The sequence below is a fragment of the Argiope bruennichi genome, chromosome 7 (genome assembly GCF_947563725.1).
Source record: "Argiope bruennichi chromosome 7, qqArgBrue1.1, whole genome shotgun sequence".
Taxonomy (NCBI): Eukaryota; Metazoa; Arthropoda; class Arachnida; order Araneae; family Araneidae; genus Argiope; species Argiope bruennichi.
Window position 1 is genome coordinate 81,312,291 of NC_079157.1, and position 14,552 is coordinate 81,326,842.

A 14,552-nucleotide genomic window follows, 5' to 3' on the forward strand; every position below is an offset into this window, starting at 1 on the left:
GAATAGGTTTAAATCCGAATTTGCATTGTATGGTTAAGGGAATACAGTTAATGCCGTCGTTTAATGGTTTGAGTACCAGTTTAAACTTTTAAGAAATGAAACGTTTTACTGCGTTGTAAAGAAAGTTAAGAAGCTTCTAAAATAGAGGATATAATTGAACTGGCCCAATAACATTTCTTGCGGTTAATGAAATATTCATTCTCTTTACGTTTAGACTGTTATTTTTTTAAATTCATTAATTTCACTTATATTGATTTTAATGAAATATAGAATGTATTTAAAGTAAATGTATTTTAATTTATATCAATATAAAAGTCGCCTACTATATTTTATTATCGAATGCGATTGTGACCATATATGGACCATATGTGCGGTCCACAATATATATATATATATATATATATATAAAGGTGTATCTGCAAACCGTTTGCGGTTGAAAGAAATGATCTTAGTATTGGTTAGTGGATAAGTATCTTTAGCTAAAAATGTCTTCGGCTTTATTACATAATCATTTGCATTATTCATTTAAATTTTAAGGAAGGATCGGAGAAAAATATTTAAATATATTCTTTTTGATTTTAGTTATAGAAAGTACTACATCAGACGGATCAACTTATTCACTCTTGCCGAGATCTACATTTCTTCCTTCAAGTATACAAGGTAAGATTTTTTTTTTTTTTATTTGCTCTGAATTTTCTTAGCTGTTGATTCGTAAAACGAGTTATATTTAAAAATGGTATGTTATTTAATAAAATGACATCTTAATTTTAGAATAAATTTGGAAAATTAGCCTGCTATTTTATGTCTTCAATTTTGTGTTAAATTGATTGGAGTTCCTTTCAGCTCCATTTTGTAATTCATTCTGATTTAGCAGATGATCTAATTTAGTGCAAAAAAAAAATGTAATTTTTCTCAAATAGTTCAAATTTTTAATACAAATTTTTTGTATGCTATTTTAAGATTTTCATAAACGTTAGTTGAAAATGAAAAAAAAAAAAAAAAAAAAAAAAAAACTTGCTTTAAATATTATAAAAAAACAGTCTCTTAAGGTATAATCGGACAGCTTAATTCCATTAATGTAAAAGAATATCACTGGAAAAAAAATTAAGTTGCGATGAATGTCGACGCTTTAGACATCAGCAAATAAAAACAATGTTTTGTGGTTAGTTTCTCTTGCTTATTCGTTGCGTACGCTTATCTTTCTCTAGTTCATGTGCTAAATATAGATCTGAAAACTCAATAGGAATGAACTAAGTGAATAAAATTTAATGCACAACTTAAAGATCCAATGCTCGCTTCGTTTTATAATATCGCCGTTACCAAGATGAGCGATTTTTAATCATAGATTTGATTTTCCTCGTTAGACATTTAAAAAAAACACAAGCCATCAACTTTATATATGTGGACTATTTCCTCTCTTTTACAAGTAAAGAATTTTATAACATCTCTCAATCTGTAACCATAAACGTAAGCCAATACAAAATTAATATAAATATCAATATTTAAAGCCAATCAAATATTATATTTTTAAGGGATTGATAATTTGAAATATTTGAGAATAACTTATTGGGAATAATTGAAGATTTAACAGTTGAGGCATTCCTTCGTAAAATCTTCATCAACTCCATAAATAAAATATAATAATATATAAATAGTATTATATTAAATAATGAAATAAAATATTATATTATTAAATAGAATCATTAATATAATTTTAAATTAATACTACATTATCAAATAAATTTATGTATCCATAAGTTAAAGTAAAACATAAAAAGCTTAATTATATATAAAAATTAATGCTGGCATGCCTACTTCTTTTTAAAAGGATAAAAATATGTTTCCATCATTAAATAAAGTAACTGAAAGAATAAATCATGACTCCAAAATTGGCATTTATTGGAAATTAATTTTTAAGCATCATAAGTAAAAACATAATAAATTTACAATGTTGATACTTACAACCTTTACCTGAAATCGGTTACTCCGACCCATCCGAAAGCAAACGGAAAAATCTGAATGACCGGATTGCCGTAGCAGCAACGTTGGTGGGAATTGTGGTTGTGTCCTAAGAGCCACGGTACAATATATGGGTACCTTTCCTTGGGAAGTACGTCCCTTCATCATTGGGAAACAGCCGACACCATCTTTTCTGTACCCATCGGGGAGTGGGAACCAATCACCATACCGGAAGCTTCTCCTATTTAGTTATGAGTTGACCTCTAGTGAAAGTTAATGTTACTTAGAAAGTGAAATAAATAAAGCTTTTTGAAAGTCTTCAAAAACTTTTGTTAACTGCAATCTGGATCCATTATCTTTTTTAGTGAAACAAACAAAATTTTGATATATTTAACAATTTTGAATTTATAAAGACCATATTATGTAGCATTCTTCTATTTATTTTGTTTCAGATTGCTATTGTGGTGAAAACTCAAAATTCTGTTACTTTAATTGGAAAGGTGACAAAGTGTGCGATTGCTATCCAGGATATTCAGAGGACGACGGTTATTGCTACGGTATTGGATATCTTTTGGAATTATAAATAGTTTGTTATTTCAGTTTTTAATCTGTGTAGTTTTAAATAGTTATTTTATTATTCCTAAGAAAAAATATATGTTCCTTATTGAGTTTCCATATTCATTCTTCAATTAAAATTCCTACAAAATTAAATTTATCATATTCACTATTAAAAGAAATATATCCCTTACTCAATTTACCATATTTACTCCTGGCAGAAACTCTTCTTATTATATGTATTTCCATCAATTCTTCATATTAAATTACTGTATTAAATCCTTGTAAGAAATTCTTCATATTTTTCAGAGTGCGACTGCGGTCCTAGAGGAAAATGCGCTTTCGAATTTAGACAAAAGAAGTGCAACTGCGATCTGTATACATCTGTGAAGAATGGAAAATGCGTTGGTAAGAAATATTTTAACCATACCCTTTAATTTAAATTGAAATGATTCATGTTCAATAAGAAGAATTTTTAAAAGGTTCCTCTTTCTTTTTTTCTAAGTGTATAGTTCTGAAATTTCGCACAATTGTGCATTTCTAATAGCAGTACAGACATTTAATTTCAGCATTTGGTTATCATTTAATTGATTTGGATCAATTGAATTTCAATTTCACGTAAATAACGCCATATTATGCAAAAGTTGAGAAAAAAATCAGCAGTCAATGGTATTAATTATAATGAAACATATTAAACCTGAATATTAGAAAATAAGAAAAAATAAAGAAATAAAAATAGATTTTATTATTATATAAAAGTGCATTAGACAGAAATTTATTAGTATAAGCATTTTTTTAAATACTTTCTTTTTCTTAAGTTACAAATAAAATTGTGTTATTAGAATTTAATTTTCAATTTTTGATAAAAGTATAACATTGCAAAAAAAAAATGTGTAAAAAGGGAAACTTTAGCTAATTTACATATTCTTAATGGTTTCTTGTTGTTGTTTTTTATTTTATTTTGATAGCTTTATTATAAGCGTGCAATCATTGTTTGAATTTATCCTAACTATTTCATGATAACTATTTCACATAAAAATTTGTTAAAACTCCTGAAATTTTGAAATTACTGACTTAACTTGTTGTTGAACAAGAATAAACTGTTTATCAATCTATTTATCTGTAATATCTGCTTATGAGAATAATTAAAGCCTATGGGTAATTGCAATTAAGACCACTCTCCTGCAATTTATATAAAAAAAATACTCAAACATTTCACACACACACAAAAAAACTATGATAATATGAGCAAAAATCAGTAAAAATATTTCATTTTCTAACTCTAGCCAGATACAAATGATAAAAAACTAAGAAAAATTATTGGAAAATTCAAAAATACTTTGATTGTTATAACAAATGGAGTTTGATAATTAATTTTAAAATAAATGCCCTCAGGAATCCATAATAATTCTGATTATGATTTATAAAACATATATAAATCTGAAATAGTAGGAAATCATTGTTAATAAAAGATTTAAAATATTTTAAACACGCTTCACTTAGTGAATTAAAAGTTGCAATTTATTTTATGAATCAGAATCTGGAAGTCAAACAAATACATTTCAGAAATTAAGAAAGAAAAGGTTGCTTTCCTGCGTAGTTAGTGAGCAAAACAGAAAAGAGAGTTTCTTAGGAATATTTAATGGATGCCAAATGATTGAAATGCCCAAGTAAATGAAGTTAAAAATTCCCTTTTCAACAGATTTTTTTTTAAATTTCTGTTAAAAAGTTTTTAAATAATTAAAAATTTCTGTTTCCTCTTCTTTACTATGATATTACTGTACTAGTAAGCAATACTTCAGATTTTTAAGAGAATCATATAAATAAAAAGTATTGCAACCATGCATTCTACGTATAAGAGAATTAAATCAGCGCCCCATAGTGATTTTATGAATTTTGCTTCGTTTTATAGATTTCTGGTTAAAAATTATTTTCCTCTTAGCCTCACAAGTTAATTTTTAATAATTAATTTAATAATATTTCTTAGAAGTACAATACATAATAATTCAGGATATATAACTTATATTCGTGTATTATTTCACATTTCATATAAAATAAAACCGAAAAAAGATTGTTTTGGCTAGTCAAAGAAGACAAGCTTCTTAAGTCAAGAAAGTGTGTGAGTGGAACTTGATTATAAGAGCTTTACAACTGAAATTATTTTACGCACTGATGACTTTTCTTTGGTTCTGAAATATTCTTGGGTGTCTAATACATTTAATTTCAACTAATAATTCATCATTTGAAAATTTTATCCTTATGATTGTTTAAACAATTATTATCATTATTAATTTCTCGTGAATAAAAGGAGCAAATTGTAATATATTAATTGATATATAAATGGTCTTGGGATATTGGATTTGCTTGTAGTTAACATATAAAATAAATTAAATGTGGAGAAAATGTTCCTTAACATTTTCAAAAATGTTCAATAGTGTTCGTTTATACGATTAAAATATAGCAAATGAAATTTATTTTATTTTAAATAAACTTCTTCTGTTTATTTTTCTATAAAGATTGTAACTGTGGTGTCAATTCCCAACTATGCTACTTTAGAAGAGATGGAACCAAAGTCTGTAACTGCAATTTTGGATACAGCGAAATCGGTGGCAATTGCGAAGGTAAAAAACTATTCTCTTCAAAACTACTTAATATTTTCATTTTTTGTAATGCATATTCTTAATTAATAGTATTAGTATTATTATAAGTATTCTTTGTAACTTTTTGAACTATAGAAAAAATAATATTTTTTACTTGCTAATTAATTTAATTATATTAATTTTTTGCAAATGATATTTGGAACAGGATCAACAATTCAGAGACTTAAGAAATAGTTGAGCATCTCTTTAGACTACCGCTCAAGACCAGCTTTACGGCGTTTGACCATACACATCCGATTCAACGTCCATTAATCGCGCATAGCCAGTAGTTGTTTGGCTGAGTTTCATAACTTTGAAACAAATACCGTCCTATACGGCACCACTACCTCAACAACAGGATTTGGAATAAAAATATTTGCCTTTCTTTCCCGTTTTTCAGCTTAAGGAATTGAATAAAGACATGAAACCCATCTTGCATGAATACATTCCATTAAAACCGCTTAATGCTAACCTTCATCGTAGTTCCTTTTATGATTATAATTAATCAATGTATTATCAATTTAATTAGAATTAGTCAATGCATGCCTTTCATTTTTATGGTCATTCTTTACGTCAGGCGGAGCGTTCCTCTAAGTACATGTACTTTATATTTTGGCACGTACAAAGTTTTTAACTCAAATGAGGTGGTAAAAACTTTCTAAGCGATGAGAGGCCCCGAATGAAGTATGAAAGGAATGGTCTTTCCAAAACTTTCTTGTATAATAAGTGGAGTAGAGTAGGCTTCAGTCGTGAGGGCGTCCGCCACATTCTGCGCCCACGTTTTTTGGTAATAAGATACAAAGGTTACGGAAATTACAGAAATTCTAAAGAATATTTCGGCAAGAAAAGAATTTATTAGTGTATATTTGCACGACATACAATTAGTCATGCATGTATGTTGTATAATAAGGTATGAATTTCACCTCATCTGCCAAACGAAATATGATAATGGAATAGCCAATATTGATCATAAAGCTTTAGGACAGCTCTGCCCTATTTCTCACTATTTGCAAATTAAAGCGGATCTAATAATTATGAAACCAATAAAAAATTATATTTTCAAATCCTTCTAACCGCACTTAAATAATACTTATTTATAACTAATCTAACTAATAAAATAAACACATAAATTGAAAGAACAGGGAAAATACCATGAGATGGAATAATTTTCATCAGGATGCTTGCATTTAAAGCCGAGCCCTAAGCGTCGAAGCTTTGGAAAAGTACAAAAACAGAATTGCTAAGAAAAACTTTAGTACTGAATAATTCTGCTTCAATACATTACTAAAAACGATGTTTTTCAAAGTAAATAAATAAATAAAACGTGCTAATTTTACTTTTAGTTTTAATTTTCTGTCCTCCTTAAGTTTGAAGTTTTAGTTAAATTGAAGAATGAAAATTTTAAAATATTTAACACTTAGTAAAAAAAAGAGTAGTATTTTTATTAAGTACTAAGCAAATTGGAAACAAATAGACAGACATTTTCATATCCGTAGTAATTCGCATTAGCGGATTTACATGCTTGCGATCTATCCACAATTTTTGTCTGTTTCGAATGTTAATATAAGTGATGCATCCCAAACGAAAGTCTAAATTTCTCGTATTGCTCATATCTATTGCGAGAAATAATCGGAGCATTATTATAATGAGTATTTTTTTATATTTCGCAATAATCCAAACGTTGTTTCCGTTAATTAACTTATTAAAGCAGCTGTAAAAAGTCCGCAATCGAACACGTTCGTCAATTTCTGAAGGTATGTAGTCTATCTTAATTCAATGCACGTATCTAGGAATACAACCCTTTTTCGATAGGCAAACATTTTCGCCAAATTCCATAGCTGTTAAATAAACCTTTCAGGATTTGGATAATTATTATGAGAGTCAATTGAGAGTTACAGATTACAAGTGTTAGTTTTTATTCAGAATAGAAAATATTATTTAAGATGTACGTACACACTATAATTTTTTTTTTAATTTTAACTTTAAAAATCCAGTTTTTTTACAGAAGGTCATTAAAATATGTTTAAACTCATTTCAGTGATAAAAAAACATATTACACTAATTATTAATTAATTAAATAATATTTAATGAGCTAATTAGCATATTTTTTTGAAATATGATGTCTTACATTTTAATTTGTACAGACACACAATTCTAGTTGGAAATGATGCCCAATATTAGTCTTCATGTTGTCTGCCTCAATCAAGTTATAAAAATATTTTTTTTTACCAATTTTTCATCAACAATGAATAGAAAAAGCGAGATTTTTTCAGTAATTTTAACATTTAAATAGATATTAAGAATTTATTTCTATAAATATAACTTTGATTGAGGTAAAAAACATCCGCTGTTTCATACAGATTATTTTGATATATAAATAATTGTATTTGGTTCATTTCTTGTTGAGTTATGATTGTTTGAATGAAGCAACATAGTGTAAAAATATCATTCTTCAAAAAATGAGTTTTAAAAAAACCGTAACTAGGGTTTTTAATGAAAGCACCTCAAGAAAAATAATTATAACTATAAAAATATTTCGAATATCGACAACATCTTGGTATCGTTTGAAAGCTAAAGGATCAGAGAGCATTATTAAGCAATAAAAAAAATTCGATATTTTGAACGATTTTCGAAGTTTCAAGTGTATACACCTTAATTTGAAATTTTCTGCTCCTAAAAAGTGTCATCGGACTGGGTCAGCCTCGACAATGGACAAAGATATGGACAGATAGAATACTCAGATTTTTACTATTTCAGTTTTATGCATTGAAACCAAGTGTGCGTTTTGGATACCTTTTTTCCCCGACTGATTAAAACTCAAATTTGGCGCTCAATTATAATTTTAAAAATGTGATCACAAAGTTAATTTCATTTATCTAAATTGCCGCATTTTTGAGTGGTTGCGTTAAGGTCATGTTAAGGTCATGACCGATTGACGGTGAGTTTCTAAATTAATTTAGTTCAGTAGTTGATAGAAATTTTTATTTTAATTAGTAAAATGATCAACCAAAGTGCATTACTTTTTGCAGACCCTTTTTTATGTGTACATTCAGACACATTTCCAATGAATGAATTAACCCTTAATTGGGGGTGTGTGAAATTTTTGGACTTAACTATGGAGGTGCGGTGTACGAGACCACATTTCATTTAGACTCAAATTAAATTTTCTAATGAATGTATTTATATGAAAAACTGCCAATATAGTTTGCAGATATTTTTCTCGATATATAGATATGTTTTAGAAATTTTTCAAAATATATTGTTATTGATAAAAGTAAATGCGTTGGAACATACATTTTCTTCTCAAATTACATGTTACAATAAATAATATTCTTGAAAAAGCATATTACTTTTTACTTTTTAAATCATATTTATTTTTACAGTATATGAAGGTAAATAGAAGACAATATAATGTAAAATTCAACAAATATATGAAAAATAAAAAATATGACAATAAGTAAAATTGACTTTTTTTTATCGGCTTGTGTGACTTTCATAGCGCGGTTTTCTAGGGCATTTTAAACATACAGATTAAGAACTAGTATAAAAATCACCCTCTAAATTCTGTATATATATATCTCTTGGTCTATTAATATATTTTACAAATTTTTGAAAATACATTATCACTAGAAAAGTTAATTATGTTTGAAAATACATATCAAAATCAGTTGAATGCGAACTTTCATCGAAAAACTGTACAGTTATCCTTATCACTAAAATCATTTTCTGCTTCATTTAAAAGTGTCTGGAGCACTGCTTCATAATAGGATCAATAAACTGGATGATAATTCGAGGCCAAGTTTTAGCGCCATCTGCTAAGCCTTGTTTATCACTGGGACACTAACAGGGACATGTGGTCTTAGAGACCGCGGTCGAAGAAATAACTCAATTATTTTAAAAAGCATCTGCCGAAATCGGTTGAAATAATGCACGTGTATTGAAGGTCACAAAACAGGAAGCTATAGAGTCCATTCAATCCATTCAATTAAGCTAAAAATAGAATAGGAGTGACAGAAAATCCATCGCTAGCGGTCTCACAAACCGCACATCCCCAGTTAAGGGTTAAGTATAAGATTTACAAGTATAAGATTATACAAATTCAGTGTAAAGACTAAATACCAAATTTTCTTCGTGTACGTCAAGCGTTTGTGTTTACAAATGCACTGACAGCCATTATTTCAAAATTGTATATTTCAGACTGGGGGAAATCTGAAATGGAGAGAATCGTTAAAATGTCGAGATAGATTTTGACAGTACTTCCCATCGTTGAAGAGAAAATAAAAATCTTATTTCTTTCTCTTTGTCATGTACCGACATGAAGTCGATACATGAATAGCAGTAATTATATTAAACCATTTTTATGGTTGTTTTTTAAAAAATGAAAAGAAAATTCTAAACTGAATAGTCAATATTGCTAAACTGAGATTGTTAATTCATTACAAATATAAAATACCTATCCAATTTTTAAACTTCAAAGAAAGTTTTGACTTTCTATTCATGGCATTAAACACTGCCCATTAATTCTGAAGTTTATGTAAGGGAAAAAATTCTAGTTCAAAATATGCTTTTTCTCAATTAATAACTGTAAATCTAAATTCCTTCTGAGGCCTCTGGATAAGCTCTTTTAACTTATGCTGATTTTTTAGTAAAATTCGAGTATACATAAAAATAATTTTGGAGCTGAATATACATGAATAACATAATTATTACACAAATAATTTAAATGGAAGCATCAGGAAAGACAGTTTGCCGAATCTGAAAGTGGCAGGGTAGCATTCTTAGCATGGCCTAACATTTAATTTCAGAATATTTAGAAAACGTCAAACAGTTCACATTGGAAAAATATTCCAAGGTCATAAATATCAAAATACAAGGGGTGTTTAAATGAAAAGGAACTAAACGACACTGAGGATATAACTGAAGACTTTTTTCAAGTATACACCGTAGTCATAAGCACAAGGATACGATTGATTAATGAGCCGAAGGATTCCTTGATCCCAGAATTCATGTGGCCGTGACGAGAACCAATCGTGCTTCACAACATCCTTGAGTTCACTCTCTTGTTGTTGAATTCCTCGAGCATAGAAGAACCATTAACTTCGATGTGTACTGTGAGACACTCCGAAGAATACGCAGATCCATCAAGAATAAAAGACATGGGCCACTCACGGAGGAGTGGTTCTGTTTCATGATAACGCACGTCCTACGTCTGCAGGGTCGCACACGCGGAACTGGCCAATTTTAAGTGGGAGCAGCTTTACCAGACGTCCTAGAGCCCGGACATGTCACCCTGTTATTTTCATATGTTTGGTTCCCTGAAAAAACATCTGATAGGGAAGCGCTTCACGGTGATCTCAAGGACGTTGTTAAATACTTGGTATCGTCACGGCCTCAGGAATTCTGGGAACAAGGAATCCTTCGGCTCGGTAATCAATCGTCTTCATTTATATCCATCGTGTCGTTTCGTACCTTTTCATTTGAACATCCCTTCTAATAAGCAAATACCATGGTAAATTTAAGTTTTATAATTCCTTTCCCTGCTTTACGATTTAAATTCTGATCGCTTCATTACTTCATAAATTCCAACTTTTATGGAAATTGACCATATTAAATTCTCTTTCCTTTTCTTCTTTTTGTAAAAGTCACATTTTTTATTATTATTTTTTTATTTTAGCCATTTGCAATGACAACAGATGCGTGAATGGAAAATGTGAAATTGTCGAAAATAGCTACAAATGCAGGTAAAGCGACTATCCATCTAGTTGAATAGTTATTGCCTCATGTCTTATTCATTCTCATTTATTTGTAATAGATAATATATTTACTCTTGGATTATCTTTGTTTTATCAAAAGCTTTATATCTCTATAACAATCGATACAATTCTTTGCTTGTATTTTAAACAGTTGATATCATTCTCATTTTAACATCAGAAATATTGCTCGTTAATGTCAAAGATTACCAATAATACTTATACGACTATTTTTTTTACCAAAAAAAAAAAAAACGTAAAGGGAAACAGAACAAAGTTCTATATATTCAAAAACATTTTTTTTCTAATCTTTAACAAATTGAAATTTTCAAAAATTTTGTAAATACATTAATTTTGTTGATACGCCGAAGCTGCTCACTCAATTAAATAGCTGTTAGTGGATATCATTTCCTCAGTTCTTAATTTTTTTCAGAAATGACTTTAAAAGCTTTTAATTACCTGTGATAATAATAATTGCTGCTGAAGCCAAACAATTGCCAATTCAAAGCAGCTAGGATTTTTTTAATTGTTCTAATAAAATATTAAAACATTTAGTTATCAATAACAATACATTAAAGTTGAATACATTCAAAGATTAATCATATAGAGTAAATATATTTGTAATGTAAAAAAGACTCATTTTTTTTATTCAAATGTAACCCCTTTCAGCTCGATTTGAATCATATGATCTATAAAAAATTGAGAGAAAAGGTTTATGTTATCATCAGGTTATATTCTATCCTTTGATTTTTCAAGAATATCTTGACTTATCTTATTCAAGAATATCTTGTATAGTAACTGTTATTGATATATCTATTCAAATACAATTTTATTTTAAATTGCAGCTCTTACAAAGTCTGAAAATTAATAGACAGGATTTAAATAATTTGAAAATTAACCTTTAATTGAAAATTAAATTATAATGTCAATTAATAGGCTAACAGTAATTGTATTTAAGAAGAAAGAAAATTTGTTCCCAATTCACTTTTTCGAAATTTTAAATTATTTTTCAGGCAATACACAATAATGTATAATATTATACAATATTGTGAGATATATTATTCAATATTCAACAATGTTATACACCATTGCTTATAATGTTTTATTTCATTCAACATAGCATAATATTTGTTTGCTATTGGGATAGGGTAACCATCTAACTCTCCGACCCGCCCAAAAACACACGGATTTAAACCATAAAACTGAATGACTGGACCACCGCAACAGCAACAATGGCGGGAACTGTGGTTGAGTCCTAAGGGCCGTCACCGGCCACGGTACAACCCTCCCCAAAAGAAGTACGCCCCGTCATCGATGGGAAGAGCCAGATCCCCCACCTATTAGTGTACCCTCCAGGGTGGCGAGATCCAACCACCATGCCGGAAGCATCTCATCCTCATTTCGAGGTGCCCCCCGGGGGGATTGCTATTGGGATAGGGAAACTTCTTTGGAGATAAGTCTCACTTTTTCGCGTTGTCCATGACTTTCATAGTCGATTCAGTGGAGCTGTATAAATTGCTTCTCAAATGGAAATTTAAATAATTATGCAGGATCTCTTGTTCTGTTCAGAGTGTTAGGCATAAAGAAGTTAAATAATGACACAAGGAACATTAAGGAGGAGGTCCCAAACTTGTGTTACTGTGCAAACTGCTGGTGCGTACATTTTCTGATTAAACTTCTGTAAGCTATTTAAGGACACAGATGTACTTGTCAAGGATTGTAAGAGTTAATTTAATATATTTTGGACAGTTTGAAGTATTCAGTTCTTTAAAATTCGAAAATGTCATTGGAACTCTCACTGCATCAGACATGTGGATTATTTTTTAAAGAATGCTATTAAAATGAAAAGGTTCCTGCTCTTCAACCAACGCTGAACGATTACCAAAGGCTCTTATGAAATATTGAATCTTTATAACCATAAACATATCTTTGATTATAAAATTGCAATGCTGCTTCATGCCAAATTTCAGTAATCTAACTATACTTTCTTTCTGCATTCATATTTTTGTAGTGCAATGTATTGAAATAATCTTTAAACAACTGTTTTTATTTGTGCATTTTCAATTATAGATGCAATGAAGGATTTACTGGACTAAGGTGTGAAGCAAAAGTAGGAGCCAAGCCATGTAAGCCAATTTATGTTTCCATAACATAAGTTTATAACGACTCAAAGGCATTCAATTATACAGGAATGTCAAACATAACTAATAATGATTCTAAAATAAATATCCTTAGAGCACCTGAATGTATTATGACATACTAAAATGTTATAAAATATTCACTTTAAATATATTTTTGAAATGTTGTTTTATTTATTATATACGTTTGATAACAATTGGAAGATGTCACTGTTCCCTATTGGATTAGAATCTTTTTACTATCACTTTATTTTATAGTATTATTATATCCTTCAAATAATTTTAATTATCCACATTATAAGATGGAAATATAATATAATAATCTCATTTTAAAATCCATACATTCATATAAAGTGATAAACTGATCATTGAGTAATTTGCCTGTAAAATGTCTCCAAATGTTTGATAAGTCAGGAAAATTCTGAGAAAGTTCTACATGCCTTCCCATCAGGTCTAAAATATGCTGTACAGTAGAGAATTCAGGTGATTTATTCAGACAAAGAAGGATCCAGCAAGCTCGAAGATAATTCGTTGCAGGAGATGCCGTGTGTTACTAAACATATTCTGGTTGAAAAATAAATCCAGGCTGGCGGGAAAGAAACCTTAATATAAACATTCATAAAACTCAGCCTACTTACAACCGTGCCATTAATAATTTGCAAAGAGTTACGTTTAGTAAAAGCAATGTCACACTAGAGTATAATGTTTTTTGGTCTTTCGCTGTGGTTGTTATTATTGTATTCCTTTTGATATGTTGGATAAATCATCAGGAAGCGGAGCTCATTAGCTGCCAATGTCTGCTCCTAGGCAGCTCAGCACTAGATATGGGAGTCAGCCTGATTTGTTGGATAAATCATCAGGTAGCGGAGCTCATTAGCTGCCACTGTCTGCTCCTAGGCAGCGCAGCACTAGATATGGGAGTCAGCCTGATTTGTTGGATAAATCATCAGGAAGCGGAACTCATTAGCTGCCACTGTCTGCTCATAGGCAGCTCAGCACTAGATATGGGAGTCAGCCTGATTATACTATTGTAATCTGAACGGTGGCATATGAGGGAACAAGTTATTCGATATAACTGCAGGATGAGGGCATATTTTATTTTCCCTGTTATCTAGCAATGACCTTAACTCTATCTTGTACTTTGGTCATACAGCGGAAGGATAAAAGAGACGAATCTGGTTATAGTCAATCCGATAATCATACAGGCATTATGTTTTATTCTAGCTCTAGATCAACCACAACTTTTCTGATAGCTGAAAGTTGTCACTATTTACCGAGTAATAGGTAACTTACTGCATAGCTCAAACCTAAATATCAAATGATACTTTGATATTTATCGGCATGCTTACTTCTTTCAGACGGCTCAATTTCTTTTTTTAATTCAGAAAATGTGCTCAGAATAAGCACGATTTCAGCTTTGAAGTATTATATAGTATAAGAGATACGCAGAAAATAAAAATAGCAGAAATAAAAAAATAAAAGCAGAAAAGGCACCGATCAGTCAGAAAAAT

The 14,552-nt window shown here is 29.6% G+C and overlaps 1 protein-coding gene across 2 annotated transcripts in view; it reads left to right on the top strand.

Annotated features, from left to right (window-relative positions):
• Positions 1–14,552, top strand: part of LOC129975616 (neurogenic locus Notch protein-like) — a 46,352-nt gene that overhangs the window by 30,636 nt on the left and 1,164 nt on the right. For both annotated transcript variants that reach the window (XM_056088693.1, XM_056088694.1), the window contains 6 exons: positions 583–660; positions 2,412–2,516; positions 2,824–2,922; positions 5,031–5,135; positions 10,828–10,894; positions 12,974–13,029. In XM_056088693.1, the coding sequence (XP_055944668.1) occupies positions 583–660; positions 2,412–2,516; positions 2,824–2,922; positions 5,031–5,135; positions 10,828–10,894; positions 12,974–13,029 (510 nt within the window). The remainder of the gene's footprint in view (positions 1–582; positions 661–2,411; positions 2,517–2,823; positions 2,923–5,030; positions 5,136–10,827; positions 10,895–12,973; positions 13,030–14,552) is intronic.